This window comes from Chaetodon auriga, chromosome 24, assembly GCF_051107435.1.
Source record: "Chaetodon auriga isolate fChaAug3 chromosome 24, fChaAug3.hap1, whole genome shotgun sequence".
Classification (NCBI taxonomy): domain Eukaryota; kingdom Metazoa; phylum Chordata; class Actinopteri; order Chaetodontiformes; family Chaetodontidae; genus Chaetodon; species Chaetodon auriga.
The window spans coordinates 15,972,773-15,997,843 of record NC_135097.1 but is presented as its reverse complement, the minus strand read 5'-3'; the positions used below and the strand labels follow the sequence as shown (position 1 = coordinate 15,997,843).

The 25,071-nt window shown below is 43.0% G+C and overlaps 1 protein-coding gene across 2 annotated transcripts in view; it reads left to right on the top strand.

Moving 5' to 3' along the window:
• The first annotated feature begins 1,902 nt into the window (after positions 1-1,902).
• Positions 1,903-25,071, top strand: part of ank2b (ankyrin 2b, neuronal) — a 177,692-nt gene continuing 154,523 nt past the window's right edge. For both annotated transcript variants that reach the window (XM_076724291.1, XM_076724289.1), the window contains exon 1: positions 1,903-2,403. In XM_076724291.1, the coding sequence (XP_076580406.1) occupies positions 2,317-2,403 (87 nt within the window). In that variant the 5' untranslated portion in view covers positions 1,903-2,316. The remainder of the gene's footprint in view (positions 2,404-25,071) is intronic.

Genomic DNA, 25,071 nt, shown 5'->3' with positions numbered 1-25,071 from the left:
GGACGGAAACACTCGAAATGAAGGTCCATGTTGCTCCGTGTCTGCTGGATGAGTAAATACTCAACTGTTTGCTATCACATTAGCGCATTAATACAGCTTTAACTTAACTAACATTAGCCACCATAAACCACTGGTCTTACCACTAGTGAAGTGGCAAACTGGGTTCATTGAATCGAGCCAGAGTGTGTTTTGTTGCTTTCAAATTCACGTTTCATTTGTGAGAGAAAGAGACTGAGTAGTTGCTGCATGCTCTCACTCAAGGTCAAGGTTGTTTTGTAGAATTACTGCTTGTTCAGATCAAAAACATTTTAAAACATGTGGTTGTGATAATTACTGAGGGGTATTGTTTCAGGTACTGTGAGATAAAAATGATTCAGTAGAGCCAGTTTGAGTGATAGGCCCACAAGACTGAAGTTTGTGACAATTATCATTTATTCACATTTCAAAGGAATCTACAAGGAATGTACATTTGTATGATTTTGACTGGTCAATGTAGCATCTTGCTGGGTGATATTGCCTTATGTTGAAGCAAAGGTTCAGCCAGATACATCTTTTTTTTCTTTGTCAGTGTCCTCTGCATAGATCTGGTGTGTCAACAAAGTGGCTGTTTGATGATGAGGAGGCTGTGTTTTTTCATGCAGTGCTGTTTACTGTCTGAAAATGGCCTCATGAAGGAAGAATCGGTCAGTGTGTCACAAGAAAGTGGATGGGACTATGGGGGGACGAGCAGGCCGTCTAACAAACTGTACTTTTCAGAAAAACCCCAAAACCAGATCCCACTGACGTTTTTCCCACTGTAAAACAACACAATGCTGAATGCCAAAAACATATTTGGACCCAGTTCTACTTTCCTTTGCTTTGAGAAATGTTTGCTGATGTAATCTTCCTATAGGTTTTAAAATAGGCTGCTAAGCAATCATTTTCAACTGGAATCAGTCATAAGGTCATTCATTCAGCGGTCAGTTTCCTATCAAAGCCAGCATGATCCTGTGTTTTTTACTCTCACGTAAACAAATGTTCCATCTCCATTCACAGATTTGGAGTGTAAGAAACGCCTCTCCCCTTACTCTATTCTGCCTAGGTTCTGGGGTCACCCAGAGGGGCAGTCAATGTCATGGTCTTAACCAGTTAACCAATCATCTAGAGCCAGCGCCCCCCAAAACACACACACACACACACACACACACACACACACACACAACCTCCATCTGTGTCACAAATCAGATGGCTGAGGGTCTCCCCAACCCCCATAAGACAAGCCACCATCCCCCATAACCCACTGCATGATAATAAGCAGGTGGATATGGTGGGTAACACCTTGCATGGTTGTTTTTTTTGTTTTTAAAGTCCCCCACAGAGAAGAAAAAATTAAAAAAAAAAAAGAGTGTCAGCCTAAAATGCATTAGTGTAGAAGATGATGATGTTACAGTGTCACATGTGACAGTACAAAACAGAAGCAGGGGGCTGATGATTCTGCAGTGAGTTTTACAGCAGACGTGCAATGTCAAGACACGTTTTCTGCAAGGAATGTGTGTGTGTGTGTGTGTGTGTGTGTGTGTGTGTGTGTGTGTGTGTATAGGCAGAGGTTTGTTTTGCTGCTGTCATCTGTTCATTCTAAAAGCACAAAATCAGGTGCATGTAACTTGCAATGAATTGGAGTGGTGGAAGTCATCGCCATGTATTATTCTCTGAAGTCAGAATATTGTGTTGACAACACGGGATTAAGTCCTGCCATGCCAGTGAAATGATGCACTGAGCAAAAATAAAAGAGACTGGCTACTAGAGTGTGTGCTGGAGGAAGTGTGGCAACCCAGATTCACACGCAAACACACACACACACACACACACACACACACACACACACACACACACAGAGGAGAGGAGAGGAGGGAGGTGTCATGCAAAATATGAATCTTCTCTCGCTACTTAGGCCATGTTCTAGAGCACAGTGAAGTGGGATCAAGTCAAAGACGGGGAGAGGAAGAGTGTGACACAGAAGGAGACGCACACACACCGAGAGAGAGAGAGAGAGAGAGAGAGAGAGAGAGAGAGAGAGAGAGTGTGAATGTGTGTGAGAAAGTGAGTGAGAGACCCGGGGAAAACGTCATCTGCCTGGACTGGAATACCGGACCCCAAGCATACGAGCACCGGCTGGAGGAGGGACAGTGGCCCCACTGTGCAACCGGACAGAGGGTCACTGTGCACGGACAGGAAACCACAGCTATTACCGCGGCAGCGGGCAGCGGGGCTGAATGCTGGAGGACAGCGGAAAGTGACACCAGGAGCAGTTGTTAGTGAGTGATTGAGAGGGGGAACATGGCTTCTTCTCCGGTCACCCCAGCATCGCTCGAAGGAGAGACACCTTCACCCATCGGGAATGAGGAGCCCGCTACAACCCGACAGGTACACGTCTGTGCACCCTTGCATGCCCGATAATGCTCCATTCACACGGATGTGCAAAAAAAAAACAAACAACATGCCGAACTTCATTTTGAAAATAGCAGTTTACCACTTAACTCGGGCATTTTCAAAGACTCATGCGTGCAAGAGCGTGATTTCAGATACAGTCTGAGTCAGCAGAAAGTCCTCCTGATTTCGGCGTGCATGCAATACATTAGTCCGCGCTTCGTATGAAAGAAAATCCAAATGTCAAATAGTTTCGTCAAGTACCACGTCCCATCAAATAAACAGTGATGGCTTTTATTAAACTGTATGACTCGCTATAAAAGTTCACATTTTTTTAAAATGGGTGCCATTTGGAGGATCCAGCCCACCCCGAATTTAACGTAGAACCTTAAGACACATGCGAGCGTCTACGTCATTCGATGTCACGTCTGTATATGTGCTGATGCTCGAGGAATCATAAACCTGACATATTTTGAATGGAGTCTGGTTTGACTTGTTGTCGCTGCTGACACGCTGCTTGCACGTCGCTGACACTGATATTGATGTGTTGGGGGATAGTTTGTGTCATACAGAGGCTACAGGGAAGGCGTCTCCCTGAATGTGACACTAGCATGGACGTCCAAATCACTGCTGGAAAGTCATGAAGTTGTCCTTGCTAACCCTGTCCCTGCTGTGCACCCAGAGCCAATGATAGTGTGTATATGAAGGTGATTTCTTCTTGGTGTTGATTACACCAAGCTAGTAAACAGTATGTTTCCTCCTCTTTTTCCTTTTTAAAATCCTACTTCAGAGCAAAGTGATATATAAACGTTTCCTTTTCATTGCCTTGCCAAACTGCAGGTTACGGTGTGCTTGTGAATGAGTCATGCCAAGAAGAGCCAACACGTGCATCTCTCAGATAGTGTTATCACAGAGAGCTCTGACACTCTGATTCAGCCTCCATGGAGCATGTTGTCTTTGTAAAGGTGAATTTGTTTACGGCCTGCTCCAAATTGAGGCCCTCACAACAGGTGTATGGTAGTATCAGTGTCACCAGTCTGGCGGCTCTGATGTCCTAATGTGTACACATGGCTGGAGTGACAGGAATGCGAGGTGAATGCCAGATGCACAGCTTGGATTGCTTGCTCTCAAACCTGGCCACGAGGGACGTAAGAGAGTCTGTGAGGAATGATCTGAAACTGCACTTTGAAGTCTGAGGATGGTGATGGGACTAAACCGCATGCTCAGGTTTATCATGGCAGCCCTGTGACCATGTTAAAGCATTGTCTGTTTGGGAAATACAGAATTAGGCCTGGGTGCTTTGTTTACAAGGAGACTGCTATCTGTTTTGGCAGGAAATACTATAATCTCATGCTTCTGTAGTGACCCACTACAAGGTCACTATTTGCACTGTATATATATGCACCTTTGATCATTTGGGCAGCATTTTTCTGATTTAAAATGACAATTCTGACACATCATAGTTTCAAAATTGTATTATTCATCATATGTTAACTGTGTCATTTAAGTATTACGGCAAACTGACCCTGTATCTGTCATGAACAGTCAGATCACATCTGTGCTGAGATCTTGTGCCACAGTCACTCTCAGCACACACTCACAACTTCTTGTTACCTCCTTGCAACAGAGTTTTAATTTCTTTTAAGTGTGAAGTTGAGTGGCTTGGTGGGGTCATCCTCACGTTTTGTTTGGTTTTTGGGATGAAAATGCTGAAGCTGTAACCTGTTTGCCTATTGTACATTCTAGGACGGATGATGTGGCCTGTGGCATAGAGAGCACTGGCTGTAGCTGAAGCCCATTGCAGTTAACTCGGTGAACTCATGGATATATTGCATGTCACAGCCTTTGGCATAGGTTCTTGGTATTCACCTAGTAGCGCTGTGAATAATCACTTCATCGCCAAGCATCAGGCACCAACTGTTTTTCAAGGACACCTGGATGAACTTTGCTGTGCTGCTTTCTCTGTGTGCTTCCTCCCATCATCATTTGTCTGAGGGCTGAATGTATTCATGGGCCTTAACCCAGCTGGCAGACAGAGATGAAGTTTTGAGAACACTCAAAACTTGGTGTTTGAGTGTTGCTGGAGCTGAGGTGTGTTGCCGGTTGGTTTTAAAGTTGTGTTCTGGACATCAGAGCTGTGGACTGCCACAGAGACAACAAACAGTCATGTTGTACCTGTTGTCTATTAGCCAGTGTTTTCCATTCAGCCACAGTTGCAGTATTTCCTGCAGGCACTCCAAATAGCCACTGCAAAGCAGCTGTTATGAACATGTGAGTATGGATGTCATTTATAGGAACACACACTGTATTTATGGCAAATAAGAAGCTGCAATACATTTATGCCACGGGGTAGGCATCAAAATGATGTGTGATATACATGAATAAGATTTTCAGGAGGAAGATTAGCAGTTGTTTTGTTTTTGTGGGTGGCTGTTTGCTCCATGACACCAACTGACAGACGACAATAATCTGCAAATTGCCTTTTGTGTCTTTGAATGCCGACAATCGAAATGACGCAGCATTAGAACACTTCCTTTCCAGTGTGTATGTTAATAGAGCTTGTACCTAACTCAGACCAAATCCTTTTAGTGCATGGCCCTGCTAATCAAATATTTAAGGTGTGTGACCATGCAAGACCCGCCCGGTGCTGTTTCTGTATTGTTCAGGGATTTTACCGCGTCAAAACCCGAGATTTGATCAAGTGTTTGCTTCCAGGCCTCAAATCAAGTTTTCAGACACTCAAGTCTTAAGTAAGTTCATTCTCAGAGCAGTCTTGTACAAGTCAAGTCTCAAGCTGTTGGGTAATTTTTTGATGAGTAGGTCCCTGTTTTATTTATATCTGTTGTGCACATAAGTGCACGAGTAGGCAGGTTTCCCCATGACCTGGCCAGCTGACTGGCCCGGATTGCCAGGCCAGGTATTAAAAGGAGAAAAGCACGAGAGGAAAGTGGGGTGAAATGCTGCAAAATCACGAGTAAGAGACATGGTTGGTGATTTAAAAAAAAAAGCATCAGCATGTCATAATATCACAACTGCCCAACTACCTTAGAGCCGTGTACTCTTTTCTCTCAGGTGGCAGAAGCTCCAGATACTGAGAGCTACCAGAGCTTCATGATGACAACAGTCCAGTCAGAGCTCTGAGGACATGCTGGGTGCAAAACAAACACTCAGAAAGTGTGCAAAAATAATTGGAATATTTGTTCCAGTAGCCTTTATTATGGAAGTCTCAGGCATGAACGATAAACAGGAAAAATATCTCAACAAAACGGTTACATCAGACGTGGTCTGTTGGGAATGTGGCAAGATTCCAGGCTTGAATTATTATGGCAGTCTGGTCCTGCAGCTGACATGATATGCACTCCTGCAGTGGTGGCAGTAATATACAAAACTACGCAAGTTTACGCCAGCAGAAGTCAGGGAGACAAACGAGCTAGGAGTTCAGGTTCCAAAACATTTTAAATAATCGGGTTTGCAGATGGTTTGTGAGAAAGAAAATGCATTGAACACATTTGTTGGACTGAATGTAGTAAAGATGCATTTGTTTGCAAGAAAGAGCTCCAGAGTCAAATCCAAGTTTTAAGTCCAAAGTCTGCAGCTTGCAGTTCATTGGTTCATGATTATTTGATTTAATTGGCTTTCTTTTGTCTTAACCTCTAAAAGAATGATCTTGTTTGGTGGCCAAAATGATTAAAGCTATTATGTGAATTTAATACTTCATAACTTCAGCACCCCCTTGTGGCAGTTGAAAGTCAGATTGCGCTCTGCTATCTTAAGGTGAGAAGGCTGAAAGCAGCACAATGACTGCACCAGCTTTCACCATGATTGAAGATTTTCTACACCTAAGCCATCTGATTAATTTGAGAAATGCTATTGCCACATTAAAACCCCCGACACACAGGGACTCTAAACCTTCATACACATTCTCATTACGAGCTCCCGAACCACTCAGGAAGCCTACGACTTCCTCGAGGCTACGCTGCCACGGAGAACAAATGAGCTTCTTCCCTTCATTTCACTTCAGAAGCTCAGGCCAGTTCCTGTTTGTGCCATCGCAGCCTTCAGGATATTCGTCTCTAGGTGTGAGAAAGTGGAGTGATTAACATTGCAAACAGGAGTGTGAAGCGATGATGACGGACAGGGCAGTTGGGGGGGGGGTGAAGGCGTAGTTTGCCACCGGGTCGCTCCTGTAGAGGAAGACATCTGCCACTCGTTTTTTTTCTGTCAGAGCCAAGGTCAGGTTCTGACAAAGACTGTGGCAACGCTGGCAGTGTGACTCTGAGAGAGAGACATGAATATGAACGAAAAGAGAGACGAAGAGAGGGAAGAGGAGAAATGCAGTGCCTCAGCAGTGATCAATTAAAGGATGTTAATGTGGTTGTCTCCAGGCTTCAGTATCCGTCTGTGCAGCTCAGCGAGGACTATGGATCGATGGGGAGGGAGATTGAGTTAGGCTCGGAATTTGAGACATTTGCTGGTTCAAATCCCTGAACAGCTTAGATTTAAATCTGAAGGAGAAACAGAGGGAAATGCGCCCATGCCCCCCTCGTTTTTGCCATTGCTGCTAATAGTAACATTATGCTCGTCAAAATAATGCAGCAAAGTTGCCAAAATTAAGTCAGGTGGAGCAATTTATGGTTCAACTTTTACCTAATGTTACACAATTTTCTGGCATAATGAGGGATTTGATCCTAAGTATTGGTTTGTGTTGTGTGTGTACATACACAGTTTAACTTTCTGAGTGGAAGCTAGCAAGCAAAGCTAAGTAGTTTCTACTTTACTAGTGGAAGCTCGCAAGCAGAGCTAACTAGCTTCTATTCTACTTTACTAGTGGAAGCTAGCAAGCAAAGCTAACTAGCGTCTACTTTCTGAGTGGAAGCTAGGAAGCAAAGCTAACTAGCCTCTACTTTCTGAGTGGAAGCTAGCAAACTAGGATAACTAGCTCCCATTTGGGAAGTGGAGAATAGTTTGCCTAGCTTGCTAATGTTAGCACTGGTTAGACAATACTTTCCATGCATGTTATTTCAACAACTGCTGAGTCACTGGCTACTCTTGCATGCCCAGTGGTGTGTCCTTTAACGTTCAGCCATTACACCGTCATTTGAATTGTGGAGTAATCTATGGAGTTTTAAGGTTTCAGGCGAGGCTAACTGGATGAGAGTGTTAATGTCATTGGTGTGTGTGTAGTGTGTGTGCTGTCAGACACAGTGGTTTATTACCTGAGGTGAGATCTACAGTGAAACAGAAAATCGACATTCTCACCAACTCTCTATCACACATCTCATCTCCATTTACACAAACGATCGTGAGAAAAACAATTAGCATTAAAGTTTGCAGCAAACACAGAATGGATCAATTCATGCAAGTGCCATTCTTAACTGATTGTGGGTTGAGGTTGCTGGGCTCAGGAGCAGGAGCAGGGTCACAGTTGCGTTAAAGTGCTTGATGGTACGTAGTTTCCTCCTCTGCAGTCACAACGCCCAGCATCCGCCTCTGTCTCTGCCTCCACCTTGCAGGACATGACTAAGCATTTTCCCAGCAGAGCAGATACTTAAGAATTTGTGAGATGCAGCTATCTGGGTGATGGCTTTTACGTATATTGGAACATGAAGATTTAGCATGAAATAAATATTCTAAAAGGTTTTTTATTTTTATTCTAGTCATCATATTATTACCCAAATAACTGTGAGAACTTGATAAATACTGACAGACGAGGCCATAGTATAGATTATTAATAGCTTGTCTCACACCAGAGATATTTTTAATGCTATTCTCCATGTCAGGACTGCATTTCCCATAGGCCTTTTGTTGTGCATTTGCAAAAGAAAAGACCAAACATTTACACAAAGCCTCTTCTCATTGTCTTCTCTCAGGGATGTTTAGATCATTTATGTTTCCTCCAGAATTCAGCTGTCAACCTAACTTTCATCAAGCACCGTATCTCATAATAAGAGCAATGATGCTGTGCCGGCTGCACAGTCATAGTGCATCGCAAATATAGAATAAAGGTTTTTAAGGTATAATTATTCCCTTAGAAACTTTTTTCCCCCTTCCTTAACATATTGTTGTTTCCAGTATTTTGTTTTGGTCTTAAAATAGCCTGAAGTATCCCCCAGTCAGATGGTGGGTGTAGTTTGGTTGTTCTTATGAGAACCTGCTTACAACAAGGTCTGTGGATTATCATGAGTAACCGGGTCATGATTCCTGGGAAGAGAAATCGCTGGTGAGTTTTTCAAATGTATTTTTTTCATCAACTCACACCAAAACAATTGAAATGGATAAATAGCACTGCAGAGAGAGAGAGGGAACAGCTGTATTGTTGATTTTGTAGTGAACTGCCCTTTAAGGTAGAGTTTAGGATTACAAAAAATGATGTACAGCACACACAAAAAGCAGTCATCTGTCAGTCAAACCCAGCAGTGAAACAGATCTATATTTTCAGCTGTGATACACCGATTGTGAATAAACACTTGTATTATGCTGACAAAGATTTGAATGATATTTGACAACAAGCACATCCACCTGTGAGTGCCAGCTGACAGAAATCTGCAGATGTCTGTAAAGCCTCATTCATTGTCCCGCCCACGAACAACAGCCTGTTGCCGTCCGCTCACCTCAGTCGATATCCCACACACATACTGCAAAAGAGTGGGGAAGGAAAGGACGATCTCAGCTTCGCTTTCTTCAGCGGATGGCTGCACTAACAAGGATGTTTTAAGGTTTTTAAGGAGCTTAAAAATCAATTCAAGTGTAAATGATGTCAAGTTGGAAAGCTCAACTGTCACAGCCTTCTCATTTAAACTTGACAGGACTATGCTTGCTCACTTGTCGTGGTTCAGTGCAACCTAGAGACAAGTAGCAGCAGCAGCAGGTCAGAACTGTACATACTGTATAGACATGCCAATGTGCGCCATCTGCAGGCTGCTGCAGTTTTACCACTTGTACCACCTTCAGGAAGTGAGTGTTACGGCGAGCCCAATAGTCAACGCAATCAGCAAGTGATGTATCTCAGCTGGCACAGAAGCAGCCATGGTTTTTGTTCGCAGCAGTTTATGTTTTTTTTTTACAACAATTGAGGACATAAGTTGATGGGAAGAGGTATAGAACCAGGCTACGTTTAGAGTGCATTTGGTCATGACTGACATTTTTAACCATTTGCAAAGCCTTGATATTTCAATTGCAGTGAAGTTTCAGGGTCATTACTTATGGGCAATGGATGTCAAATACGTAACTGATGAAATGACAAAATGTACATCAAGCTTATAATAGTGAACAAATTCATTGTTGCCTCCGTGAACTGTTGTAGTTCCTTTAAGTGTTATTGTTGAACACATTTATTTGGTTTTCTTGTACTAGAAAGGTAGCAAGTAGCAGCTTCCTTGTCATTAATTAGTGACAGAATAACAGAGGAAAGCTCTGAGGCCAGTGAACTTGACTTCCAGCTTATATATTTCATGAAAGTCAAGGCAAATCAGGATAGTCTACAGAAACTTTTCAGCCATGATTGGGTTTGCATCCATGAATTTTACACTGCCAGTGAATCGACAGCGAGCAGGTAGCTTATTTGTCTGAACCCATGCTGATGATCAGCAGTATTGGTAGGTTTGTTGGTTGGTCTACTTTGATCCAAGCTAAAATAGCTTCTACTGCTGGATGGATTGCCCTGAAATTTGGTGCAAACGTTTGTGTTCCCCACAGGATGTAACTTGGGTGATCCATTGACCTTCCATTGTGCGTTGTTGATTTATGATCATATTCAATTCTAGTTACGTTCTCATCATCCTCAGTTCTACTTAGGGGTCACTGCAAATTAGCACATGTAAGCATGCTAAGATGCTAAATTAAGATAGCAGGTAGCCATTACTTGTTAACATAAGCACAAGAACTGCAATGATCAGCTGATTAGTTGTCAAGATAATCATTAGTTTGAGTATTTTTTTTAAAGAAAAAAAGACAAAATTCTCTGATTCCAGCTTCTTAAATGTGAATAATTTCTCATTTATTCACTCCTCTATGACTGTAAACTCAATATCTTTGGTTTGTGGACAAAAAAAAAGACATTTGAGGACATCATCTTGGGCTTTGGGAAACAGAGATCAATGTTGTTCACCAGTTTCTGACATTTTGTAGACCAAACAATTGAGTAATTAACAAAATATTTAATGATGAAAATACTTGTTCTTTGCAGCCCGAGTTAGCATTATCACTGCGACCATGTTGTTATGCTGACCTCAGCATTTCGTGAAATGCAGCCTCACAGAGCTGCTAGCATGACTGCAACGAGCAAGCGTCATGTGTTTGCACAGCTTTCAATGAATAGTACAAAGTCAACATTGCCCACGGTTTCATAAGACTCTAAGGTGTTCTCGCATTTTGACTTAACACTGCTGAAAATGATTGCATCGTTTGCATTTGAGCTTGAATGCTAAACTGTCTGTTTGGGTTCTGTCCTTCGCTGTAATTACTCAGTAATCAGAGGACAGTCTGCCTTCCTGCTGGGTGCTCTGTGTGGCTGTGGAGTGTGGAGGGGGGTTGGTGGATTATTGGCAGGCTGTCAGGTATCATACCACACAGATGTGTCGCTCAGCTGGCAGGAGACAGATGTACCAGGCTCAGTTTGCTGTGTCATGCTGGTGTTCAGCAAATCCGAAGCTGCCGATTTGAGACTGCCCTCACAGATCTCTGAGCTATCTCATCGTATCTTTAAATCATAGTTTAGATGCTCCTCCTTCCTCGCCTCATGCGTTCTTTGTTGCTTTGTCTGCTTTGATCTCTCACTCTCTCTTACTGTAGTTCATTGAGTCCTTTCATTAGCCAGCATTATGTCTCTGTCTCTTTCTCCCACTCCCATCACTTTATCCCCACAAATCGCATTACGTGCTTGTCCTACAGGCACAGCAGCTGATGACAAACCAACCATGAGCTGTGATGGAGACCTGAGGACAGTTGAATTAAACTGGGAGGAAGCATCAGGCGGACAAACACCATCTCAATCTTTTATTTAGGTTTGCTCACATTATTCTTTTCAGCATGGACATATGATCAGGTTTTGATGGGTTTCCATAGCACGCCTATCTGTAGTCTGACTGCCTGTGACAGACCTGCAATTCCACTTAGTCACAGTCTCAAGTATTAAATCAGTATTGCTATTCTAAGACTCAGTTGAGCTAGAGGAAAACAAAGATCATTTCATTTCTAGAACATCCCAGTGACTGAGCTATTTTTTGCCCCATTAGTGGAGGAGGCCTAAGGATAAGGTCAGCTGGTCTGTCCGTCCAACGCTTTGGTCCAGAGACTACTGCCCAGATTGCCATGATATTTAGATGTTCATGGTCCCCAGAGGACAAATCCTGAGTCATTATTTGCTTTATCACAAGAGTGGACAAAGCAAACTTCTGTAATGTTATTATTAATGAGTGCAGCAAACTGTACGTCTGAAACCATGACAAGGACTGCCCTCTTCTGAACTGTTCTTAGTTGTCCTGAGTTGTGACATGACATCTCTCTTCATTCACGTTCCACACTTTGCCTCCGTTTATAGACATGTGCTCTGGAACTACTGCAGAGAATCTCTTTAAACAGAGGGTACGCAGTGAAGAGTGACAGGAAATAGGGAGTTATCCCATAGGTTCAAGTTGAACTTGAACTCACAGTGTGCACCTGTGTCCTTGGAGTTATGCATTACCCACACGGTTCAGCAGCTTATCATCATTCCTGGTTAACACCGTGGATCTAGAGTGGTAAGAACGTGGGCATTCATGTCCGTGCATCTCATCTAACCTCAACTAGATTCCCGACAGTGGTGAATTTCTGCGTTGTAGCTGAGGATCGGGATCAGCCCTTTTCCTTTGATGCACAGTCACTACCTCCTGCTCTCCTCCGGCACTCACTGAGTCACTCTCTGATCTGAATCTGAAGGCGCTGACAGCATATTTGCGCTGGTGTGGGCTCATAGAGACTATTTAGACAGCCCTCAAGGCGCTGGGCTGTAGGCATGTGTCACATTGGTGGCATGCCTTCACTGGGCCTCCTGGGGTGGTATATAAAGTCACTGAGTGTGTGTGTGTGTGTGTGTGTGTGTGAATGTTGTATCCATGAGGACAAGCAGGACATGTGAAGTGCAGAGCAGTACACCTCATTGATAGAATCAAGTGTGAACTGGATGCTCTGTGTGTGTGTGTGTGTGTGTGTGTGTGTGTGTGTGTGTGTGTGTGTGTGTGTGTGTGTGTGTGTGTGTGTAAGCAGTCTGAATAGTGGTCTATGTGTCCAGGGATGGTCTGCAGCCTCCAGGGGACAAAGCTGGCACTTGTGTTTGTCACTGAAGGAGGCGTATTTTAGGGAGCTGTTTCCCAAAAAAAGAACACAATTGGCCATTTGATCAGACAGCTCTTTTTTTTCCCCACTTGTTTCAGGATCTTTTGTGTCTCTGGCCTTGGAAAAAGAAATCTGTCAGACCATCTGGAATGCTTAGGCCACCAGAGGTCTGAGATTTGCTTCAGGTTTAAGGGAAGGAATATTGATTTGAGTGAAGATTAGAATCTTTTAAAAAAGTGAAAAGTAGATTCACTCACGTATCGTTAAGGCTGCACCAAAATGATCAAATGACCATGTCCACTGTAAAAGGTGTTGCTCATAGTGACGAAAATTCATCAGGTGGACACAAACTCCAAAGAAGGCGCACTTCTTTTTGTGTAACTTGTGTCCAACAATGTTTAAGTGCAGTGCTAAAAATCAGTATAGTACTCACTCATATGTCTGTGAATCATGTTCTTCATGTGATTCTTATCTGTTTTGCTGTTGGCAGTGGTGACATTTGGTGTTAGAACCCAGTTTATTCAGCATTTATTTCCTTTTCGATCTTAACCTGAATCGATTATGCTATATCAAGTGTCAGGTACTCCATTTACCTCCAGGTTTTGGCATAATGGAGCACACTATAACAGTACTAGACATGCAGTATGGTTATGGAAGGCAACACGATGAACCACAAACTAGAAGCATCTCTTAGGGTGTAATGCAATCATTTTGGACTGTAATTAAGTTTCATCTCACGCTGACATGCAATAGGGCTTTGACGGATTTGCTGGGGTGGAAAATGAAGGATCATTTCTGGGATTTAGTGTTCTGTGTTAGATACTTCTTACGGTGTCCATGAGCTTCTCCTTGTGTTTGAGCTTGTGTTCTGGTTGTAGCTCAAACACAAGAGAAAATAATCACACCACCTTTTAAACATATCTAATAAATGACTTTGCAAGATGTTCTGTAGGACAGTGAGCGAGCTCTGCAAGCTCTTTTAGCCCGTTTCTTCAAAAACTCGACTCATGATGCTCTTACGTGCGCTTGAAGCTTAACATGAATGTATAATCCTCTTGAGTTTTCATTTGCCTGTAGGATTTCTCTTATCTTTAATCTCAGATATCAAGCATGCACATCATAGTTGCAGCACAGGTCTCCTCAGACAAGTGCTACGAACTCTTGAATTAACAGTGACGTTAACGGTGAATTAGCTGCTCCAAACAGCTTGTTTCAGAAGCGGGGGGGGGGGGGGGGGGTCCTTCTATTCAATCTAAATGAACATCCTGGTCTTGGTTCTGATTAAAGAATGGAATTAGGCCCTCAGATGAATGCATGAATCATCCAACATAGTGAACATACTCTCTCTCTCTCTCTCTCTCTCTCTCCCTCTCTCCCTCTCCTGATAAACAGGTCTATTTAAAAAACAGCATCTAATTTAAGGCTGTTTTATCTGACTTGCAGCAGACTGAGAGGTCAGTGGAAATCTCTCCTTCCTTTATCAGACGCATGAGCTCAGGAAACAGCAGATACAGGAAACGGCTGGTGGTTGAATACACATATTTAGTGTTTTGTATAGAAAATTTAAAAAGGACTTAGAGCAGTAAGTCTGCACATACACCCCTTTTTCATACTTGTGTACATAATCGTCCTGTCTGGTCTTTACTTTTATTTAGTCAGCTTTGAGATCCTTGTGTGTAGCTGTAATATCTATTCCTGTCTAAGCACATTGAGACCAGTGAAATAATTTCTTTGCAGGCGTGCACATACTCAGCCAATAAAGCTGATTCTGATGTCACAATTTCACAATTCTAAGTTGCTCCTTGATTATTCTCCACCTCTGATAGGGTGGAGATGAGGAAACTGAATGCTGCTGGACGGTTTAAGATGCATCTGTATAATGGGGGCCCTGCATTGTCGCTGGTGCATGGTAATAATTACCACACAGCACACCACTGGAATACTGCTAATACTGTTTGGAGTGCATTCTTCACTGCACTGTGCTGTGTATCCAGTGTCACTGTGGGCTCGTGTGGGTCCTGAATGCCAATGAGCTGCTGCATTGGAGCGGTTGGAGTATCGATGTTATCCACAGAAATGCTCTGAGGCTGTTTGTTTCATGAAGACAAAAAAAAAGTAGTGACCCTCAGAACATGGTCTAAATAACAGAGCCTCCTGGGTGACTTCGTTCCGTCTGTCCCCGTTTTAAGCCCCCTCTTGTTGGCATCATTTAAAGGTCATATAGTGTGATCTCACACAGCCTGTTGAGTTTTGGCTGATGTGCGGTTTTTGGCAAAGAGATGCTGGAGGTGGCATCTACATCCCTACACTACGCTTCCTCTGAGGCAGATTTTCCCCAAAATTGGACCACCAACCTGCAGTTTGTGCAGTCTGAGTTGATTCGCTCTAAACAGCTCATGCACCAACTGTACGGACATTAGTTGTAAGCTACCTAGAAAAAGACCATGTTTGATGTAGTTTGTCACAGAAATGCACCAGAAACATCAGTTCTTTCTTTTAGAGCTAATTAATCAATTAGTCCATAGGAAGAAAATGAATCATTTCAGCAGTTTTTCAAGCAAAAATGTAAGCTTCTGGTTTCAGCGTCTTGAATGTAAAGATTTCCTGTGTTTCACTGTCATCTAAGACAGGAAGGGAAGAATCTTTGGGCTTTGGACTGATGGACAAAAGAAGCGTTTCGAAGATGTCACTTTGTTCTTGAGGACATTGCGATGAGCAATTACATTTTATAAACTAAAAGATTCAACTGATTGGGAAAATAATTAGCACATTCATTTGTGTTGTGTTGTGGAATGCTCCAGAAAACACCTTTGGAATATTACACAAGTAAATAGGTTGATTGGTAACAGGTGATAGTATGATGATTGGTTCTGAAAGGAGCATCCTGGAAAGGCTCAGTCATTCACAAGCGAAGATTTAGGGAGGTTCACTGCTTTGTGAACACATGATTGTATAAAGGATGTTACTACATGGACTCAGGAACCATTGTCTGTAACACAGGGTGCTTACAGATGACAGCATTCTGTTTTCTTGTTTCCATCTTATTGGAAATTGCGTTTAAAGGGGGAACTAGTTTGCCTGCACACACACACACACACATACACACACACACACACACACACACACACACCATTCCTACTTATTGTCCCCTCTCATTCGTCCCTGTCCCATCCATCAGAGCTACTCCCTCCCCTCCCACTCCGCGCTGTCAGAGAGGGTGGATTGACGTTCAGCAGACCTTGAGGTGAAGGTTGTTGTAGCCTAGCAGCCAGTGGGTTGTATCCTCCATTACTGCTGGAGGATACTCTGTGTGTCTGCCCTCCACCACACCGTGGATCAATAGCAGTGATGAGGGGCCTACGTGCAGGATGCTGCATAAGCACAGAGATGACACACAGTCAATTTCACCAGGTTCTTCCCTCTGCTCTCCTGAACTGGTTAACACTCATCATCACACACATGCATGCTGGCTTTGCCTCATAGTTGCACATGGACACCAGCCAGTGGAACAGAGTGCGTAATGAGATATGTATGTATGTCTGTGTGTGTGTGTGTGTGTGTGTGTGTGTGTGTGTGTGTGTGTGTGTGTGTGTGCGTGCAGGCAAGATTGCTTGACAGGAAATGTTTCTGCAGAGTGAATGCATGAAAGAATTTCTGTGAGGATTTCATGCTTTTCTCCTCAATATTGTTTCACTTGCAAATGGTATTTGAGGAACGCGAATGTTATGACTAAACAGCTAAATATAGAAATGCATCGTGGAGACGTAAGGGACTGTATGAAAACGACTTTGGGGAGGCGGTCAGAAGGGTGCAGAGGGGAGGATTGTCTGACTGCTGTTGGTCGTTAAATTGTTCTTATCTCAGATTAGAATTTTGTTTCGATAGTTGATGGAAAAGTTACCTTTCAAGTGCACTGTGGTTCAAAATGGTGGATTTCAGGTGAAGGAAAACAGGTGTGTCTCTGTGTCATAGCTTTGTGTTTGCAACCAGTCAACTTGTCGCTCATAAAATCAGCGTATCAGTTTTGAGAAGCACTGAAAATACGCACATTTTTGCAGTTATAAGTGACAGAATGTTACTCTCCAAAGCATTTTCTGTAGCCAACAACTGGTTTTCTCTAAATTTTATTTGGCATCGTGGTGAACCTCACCCCGTCCTTGATTGTGAGCGCCTTTTGCTTCCAGACCTTTTGGATTTGAGAGACTTTGTGCTAAGTTGTAGCGTCCACATGTCAAAATTCCTTATTCTCCCCTCAATCTGACATCATTTAAAAGTAAGAGCTCACTTGGACCTTTTGCAACTTTTTTTTTTTAAGAACAATGTGTTCTAATGGATTTCCATGATGTCAGCTTATGTCTGAAATGTGACACATCTCACCCAGGAGAGGGTAGCTGTGTCGGGGTGAGGCGGAGTGAGCCTTCTCCCTTGGTGCACTGACCTGGACTGTTAAAGAAACTTTCATTGAATCCACTTTCATCCTTCCTTTCCACTGTAACTATGACGCTTCCAGTTGTCCTCGCAATGTGAAATCAATCATCCTTACATCACATTTACAAAAACAGACAAACAAAAACATCCAGGGATGTGGGGCTACTCTCACCATTGCTTCTTCTTCTTTTCATAAAAAGGCTCATGCTTGGCACTCCCCCAACATTGCTGGGTGCTCTAATCCCATGATGGAATATTCTGAGTGGGAATTAGATTAGCATTTTAGCAGCGCTAAGACAGGCTTGGGTTTAGCTCAAGGCTTAGCTTGGTTTCCGCTGCGATGCTGCATGTATGCTATAGCTCTGATGCAGATGACTCCTCACACTCGAACACTCAGTCATTAACACTTGGGTAGATGCCAGAGGCTTCAAATCAAGACAAACAAGGTGAATCAGATCAGAATCAGATCCATGAGGCCTCTGCTGGCTGTTTTCTCCATTCTTGGTTTTTTAATGTGCCCACCCTAAAGTGTGCGCTGTGCAACAATCTGTGACGTCATTTGGATCCGTAAAGCATAGGAGTGGTGTAACTGTGTGCTTTCATACCAATGTTTTGATTTCATATCCAGAGGGGCTGTAAAATGGGGTGTTTTGCATTGTATTGTGTTGTGTCATTGTTACAGATCAGACAATGTGTCAGTATGGAGTATAAAAACTCAATATTTTTTTCAGAACTGGCTGAAATGTGATTGTAGCACAGAATGTTTGACCTCATCATCTTCATTGATTTATGTAAATATCTGCTTATTCTGAATTTGATGCAGAAACACGTTTCAAACAAGTTGGCACAGGAGCGACTAAAGACTGGGAAAGATGTGGAATGCTCCAAAAACACCTGTTCCACAGGTAAACAGGTTGATTGGCAACAGGTGATAGTATCATGATTGGGTATTTTATTGGAATTAGGGGTTTAATACTGAAACCTGGTAGCAATATTCAGATTTATTAACCTTTGTTCAGAAGTTTCAGAATTGTAGACTGTAGTTTGTTTTTACGCCTGCATTTAATATTTCTTCTTCTTTTGTTCAATCAGAAAAGGGTTTTAGTGAAAACACGTATTCATGTTTGGCAAGGTAAGATATTAAAACTATATATTGACTTAGACAGTTCGGAAAAACAAAAAACCCAAACCCAGACCCTAAAAACAGAAAAAAAAATGTGTGATGTCTGTCTTTGGAAACTCTTTAATGGGAAACCCCAAATTGTAATTTGCTTCACAAACTGCTGACATACATAGGCGATAGACACAGAATTCAAACCCTTCATGTCTCCAGGTCATGTCAGTCCTAATTGACCAGTGTTCCTCTGTGGTTACATGCCGACTGAATGCTGACTTCACACACATCTTTACATCAGGACATGTGTTGCTTTCAGTCTGTCCTGAGCTGATGCAGCACTAGTTCAGCAACATTCTCTGATTCCTTAAAGAGACGAGCTCTGTTAACCAATGCCTTTGTGCCCATCCCTCGCTCTCTCGTCCTCTCTTTACAGACTCACATGCTGATTTTGAAGCTGTTTGTGTAGCCGCAGGCCTTGTTGTGTGTATGTGTGTGTTTGTTGCCGCTCTTCATATCCTGTTAAATCAGCTGCTTCTCGTGTAGCTGTGCTTCTTCTCCGCGGTTCTGCGGTTGCAGCTGTTGTGTCAGTTTGGTCAAACTGATGTAATGGTTTGGACGTCTCTCCAAAGCCAATTATCTCTCAATACACTTGACTACAATTCGCTGTGTGTGTGTGTGTGTGTGTGTGTGTGTGTGTGTGTGTGTATGTGTGTGTGTGTGAAAGACAGAGGTTGCCAACTTTTTCTCCCTGTTATACAAAATCTGTGTCTTAGCCTGGTAAAACCTATGCAAGCCTTCTTACATATAAAAGGCACGAGTGTGTGATTTGTTTGTTAATGTCTCGTCAGGTATGGAATGCCAAGTGGGTCAAAATTACATAAATACATCAGAATGATGACTGTAATGATAATACAGGTGTTTTTTTTGTCTAACACACAACTCAAAATTAGCTTGTATGTGTCAGCTTGGACCGGAAAGACAGTGAAGTTAAGCCTCAACATTTCTATAGCAGGGGGGCGCTAATCCACTCATCTCTCTCACTTAGCACAGCTTGTATGTGCGTTTCATGTCCATGTGCACATGAGTGTATGTATGTGTGTGTAAAGGCCTTTACCTGTGTGACTCCTGGCTCATGCTTTGCAGTGTGTGAGCAGCACCGACCCTCTGCTGTTTCCTCACCCTGTTGTCGTGGTGTTTATGATGTCACGAGCGTGCATGAGGCCTCTTTAGGGTCGTGTGCAGGATGTGTCATTATGACTGACCTCACATGTGTGATGACAGTTATCTAACTGATAACTCTGGACCTGATCTTTGGTAGTTGTCCTGAGTTTGGACGCTTGCCCAGAGAGACAGATTGTGGGGTGAAATGGCCAAATGTTGTTCATCTCTGTCCCTCTCTCTCTCTCTCTCTCCATCTTTCTCTTTTCCCCTGCTGATATTTGGTATTTTCATAGTAAGGTGGAGACACTTTGTCTTAATTTCTCTGAATGTGACGGCATTGCAAATAATGCATTTTTTGGAAAAATGTGTCTCCTCAGTATCAGATTTTAATTTCTCAGAAAGTCAGAAATTAGAACCACATGCCTTTTTTTTCTTATGGCCTTTGCCTCACGCCAGACATTTCTTTGGTCTTACTCTGTGTTGTCATTGTCAATCAGACTGTTTCAGCGGGTGTGTGACTCGACTTGGATGTTAAGATTTCGACTTTGAATGACTCAATATCCTCCCTGTGCACACAGATTAAAAATGATGCTAAAGGAAAGCATGCTGTTAATCAACTAATCGTTTTCCTGATAACAGATATAACTCAATCCAGCAGTAGCCAATCACATTGCTCAAGAAGGAGGGAAATTTGTGTTTGGCAGTTCAGATGAGCAGACACACAAATAATGACTGTGGAGCATTTGGGCTTCTTGGACTTGAGTTGGAACTCAACTTGGTTCTTATCTGTCTTCACTTGAGAGTTAACTTGGGCCAAAACTCGAGATTTCCGGTTGACTTACAAAGACTTAGCACCACCTCTGCTTCTGGTTCGATCCTGGCCTCCTCCATTCTGCGTGTCAAAGTGTACTTGGGCAAAATACTGAACCCCAAATTGCTCCTGATGCCTGTGTTGTTGGTGTGTTTAGGTTGGACTTTGCACCCTAAATTAAGAGAGAGCTCACATATAGCTGGTATAGCTACAGTCTTTTAAACTTGTCCTTGCAGGGAAAGCAAAGCTGTGACCTACAACATTATTGATGTCTCTGCTCCAACAGGCACTGAAACACAATGCAGCAATTAATTATGTTACTAGTTGCACCTGTATTTGACATGTACAAATGTGTGCAATGGAAAGGTTCACTCCAGTTGAGACGCACACTTAATGCCACATTTAGAATGAATCCTTTGGAATATTACATCGTCAGTTCAGATACTCAGTGTCAGTCGTCTGCTGTCTGTACCAGTACTGACCTCTGTAATACCTGCAATATCTCAACACCTCTCTTTAGCCCTGACAGCAATATTAATTGATCATTTTAGTGCGGTTGCCAGAGTCTTAAAAGGAGGTCTTAAAATCTGGCTTTGTCCTCTGCTGGAGGAGGAGAAATCAAGTGTGTGCTCAGGTGGCCTCGCCTTGAAAGTCAAACTGAAAAATATAGTCAAATCAAATCAAATAATTTTAAATTATATTAGCATAATGTTGTCATTAGCTTACATCAGCATTAGATTAGCATCTAAAGCTGCTTTCTCCTACAAGTACGAACTTGTCTTTACGTTACACCTTGGCTTACGAACGAGTGGCCAAAGAAACACCTCCTGGGTAAAAATGCACTGCGACTGGCAGTTTCCAGTCTAGATAGCTGATTGGCTGGTTAGCTGTAGCACACGGAACATCTGAAAAACCTTGAGCATGGAACTCTGCAGAAATTGCTGTTCTGTTGTTTGCCCTCAGTCACTCCTTTTCAGAATGACCCAAATGCAGACACGGGACACACAGGAAAGTAGAAATGAACAGACGGGTAACTTTAATAGACTTACTGGATGTGGTCCAGAAGCTGGCAAGGCAAGTAAGGCTGACAGGGAGTCCAGGTAAGAATAATCCCAGTGAAAGTTGTCCAACAAAACAGCAAACAAAAATCCAATCTCGTACATTGATTGAACCCTTACACATCCAAAAAACACAGGATTGGGGAGCAGACGCAGATGACTTGACAGCTGAGAGAGGGAAAACACACTGACCAAATATACGAGAGGGAAGACTGACGAGGGTCAGGTCAAACTAATCCACAATCACAAGGGCGGGAAAGAGACGAAGGCAGGAAGTAAAACATGAGACATGAGGAGAGACTCAACAACACAAAGCAGGAAATAACTAAACTCATACCAAAAAACCATGGCACCCCACCTTTTGACCTCCTGACAGTGAGCATTAAGGTACTTGTAGGCTTGTGTTCCCGTAGCTGCTCCCTTGTAGAATATGTGGTGAATATGAGACAAGGGCAGCATGAGGTTTGTCAAGGTGTAGAAGAAGAAAGAGATGTGATTCTCCCTCAGAGCATTGCCCTGCATTAGCCTGCTGTACTAACACCTTATGTGTACATCATCCTGTAGGACTTTAGTTGAATACATTTGCAGTAATCCTCAAGCATATAAAGCAGTAGAGCGTCGTCTGCCAGGATTGTGTCTCTGCTGTGGCCTGACGTGTGGAAGCAACCTGTCGCGTACAATCGCAAAGGAGATTTAAGAAACCGGATGTTAGATTTAATATTTGCATGCTATGTGTGGCTAACATGTTAGCAAACATGCAGACTCAGAGCAACGTTAGCATTCAGATTTGTTTGTGGCCATGAATGTTCACTGTTTAGCTCTGTTTTGGTCTCCACCAACTCCTGGGAAAATATATCTGGTATTTACACGTTACAGTAGCTCCTTGATTCAGAAACCTTAATTCAAAAGCTTGCAAGTGGTGCCCTGAATGTATCATTGCAATGGCTATCAGCATGCGATGGAGTGCAGCTGTTCGTTTATGTGACAGTGTATTGATTTATATTCAGTGTGTGTGCCTCTAAGTACACAGTGTCTGTACCCTTGCTGGTGTTTAGACTGCAGGTGTGTTTCAGTCTGACCTTTTGTGACCTTAGCGAGTTCAGTCTCGCTGCTCTGTTTGGGTGTGACTCTAAATGAGGAGACAGAGCTTTAGGAGTTGCCCTAGTCACTCAGACTGCTCTAATCCGGGCACAACACACCACCACCCTGCGGATGCTGCCGCTGGGTGGGTCATAGCGTCTTTTAATCAGCCGTTCTTTTGTGCTACTCTAAATCATAATGCTCTAAAAGGGAGAAAATTAGCTTTGTATTCTACAGATGACTATTTTCTGTCAGGAGCAAAGGCGGAAGTAGAGTAACGTTGATACTGACGCTTAAAACGTAATGGAGGGGGTTAGATGATCTAACCTAGACGTTTTGTGTCTGAACCTGACCAAACCTCGGCCAATGTGGTGGCAGAAGAGGAAATGGTCATATGAATAATGAAACAGTGATTTTAATTGTCTTGGAAGGGGCTGTGCCTTCAGATCAACAGACACTAACATGGGTCAGTTCTAAAAGCGGTGAGAAAAAATGGCATTTGTTGTTTCATCTGGATTGAACTTGTGTTCCTATTGGAACCACCAAGTTATTTGCTGAGAACAAACAGGGCAACACTGCTAAAACAATATGCCTGCTGTTTGGTTCTGGGCAGGTAGTGTTCAGTGGGCTTTTAGAGCTTTCTCTCAGCTGCCTGCTGCTGTTGTTGCTGGAAACAAGGTTCATGAGAGCTATTAGATCAACCAATCAGTAAAGCTGTGGGCTGTAAAACCAAAACAATGAGCTGAAAGATGCTAAAAAGCTCTGCAAAGCTGATGGAAACTGCAAGTTTGTCATACGGTAATTCTCTGTGGATTCTTCACTGTTCATGGAGGACATAACGGATTCAAATCATGTTTGTTGATATTGATCAGACCTTTCTTGGCTCCAAAATTATACTGTGATAATAGACTTACTGACAAGGAGTTATGTTTAACATGCAGAGCTAATGTCCTCACCCTCTTCTGTTTTGGTATTTTCCATGTGGAAGAGGATCCCGTCCAAGTTTCACTGGGCTGTGAAGATGGAAATAATGATGGCGGAGTTGCCACTATGGTACAGTTTGAAGGAAGTCATTAAAGTGGCAAAGCTGGCAGACAGGACCACAAGCCAAGGAATGTGGAAGGCAGGGAAATTTGATCATATTTACCATTGACTAGTGGAAGACAGACCGATAGAGAAAAGGTCAGTTAATGGGAAACACTTCCTTTTTTTCCCCTCCAATCATTTTTCCTGAAGACATGGAGACCTACAGTCATTTGTGGGTGTGGAGGAGTTGTATGTTAAAGGTAGGTGCTGAGTCCCTGCAGCATCTGCTTCTGACATGAGTGGAAACATGTCACACCATCCAGCATCAGACTCATTAAGAAAGGAGCTTTAAACGTCACTCAGGATAAGACCCAGATGTGGGGCTGATGCGGTCTTTCTCCCTCATTTTTGAAAATGTCTTCTTTCAAAGCCTCATTACAATGACGCAGCTCTTTTTCTCCATCCCTCACCCCTCCTCTCTTCCCCTCTCCTCCTTTACTTAAAAAAAATCATCCCCTCCGCCCTTGAATTAACATAACCATATGCGCACAGTAAGGACCTTGAACCTGAGGGAGGTACAATCTGAATGCATTGTTGCTGTTGAGACAGCACAGGCCTACGTCACATGAAGCCCTCAGATACACGTTTTTATCTGTGTTAAGCTGAAACTTAATCTCACAAAGTCAGTAACTCTGGGATATTCATGTGCACAGTTGTTCAGTTGTTACACCAGCGGGTGAAAATCGTCTCTGTTCCCTGCTGAGGCCTCGATCCGTGCCGGCGTTGTACTGGATCGCTTTACGTTGGAAGCTTGTTTACTCATCGCAGCTTCTTATGTCTTTTTCTCTGATGCTCTCCTGTCAACGAAATTGTGCGTTTTGTTTGCTCCTCCACAGTTTTATTTTTAGTTTTGCAACGCTCCCATCGCATCTGCAACAACTACAGGAATGATAATGCCCTCGTCTGTGTGCAGTCTTCGTGCAAAACCTCATCGCAGCAGAAGTGGGTTGACGGAAAGGCCACAATCTTCCCCTTTCTCTTTTTCCCTTGTTCTCAGGCGTTGATACACAGCAACAACAGCAAAGATTTTCATACTTTTAATGGTGCCAGATATCTAGCTGTCAGTCAGTGGCCAATGTTTGTTTGAATATTTTATTCCTTTGGATATTTGCTGGCATGTATACCTTTTAAAGCCCATATTGTGGTTTCCAGTTGCCACTGCCCTCAGATCAATAAGAAGCATCCTTCTGAGGACACCCTAATGTCCTTTACACAAACCCATCCATCAGTGTCCTCTTTTGCTTTCCCTTTCATTATCCGTCAATATAAATGAAGCTGATTGGTTGATACAGTGTCTGAAAATCTCCAAAAACTCCATTTGCAACCCACAGAGGACTCATGTTTTCTGATATAGTAGTTATCCTTGGCTGTGAGCGTCACTGTTGGAAGGTCACAGATTGCTTTGCCTCTTGCTGTATCACATTCCACATGTCTTGTGTGGAGTAAGATTTCCAGAAGCCTTTGCTTTTTATATCTGCAGGAGAAGTCTTCTCCCCTGAGGAAGGTGTCCCTGTTTTTGTCTTGTCAAACCGAAAAAAAAGCCTAAACTCTAAAAATACAGACTGTGTGACAGTGGCTTCTTGTTTCTCCTCTCTGTGTGGTTTGCAGTAGTT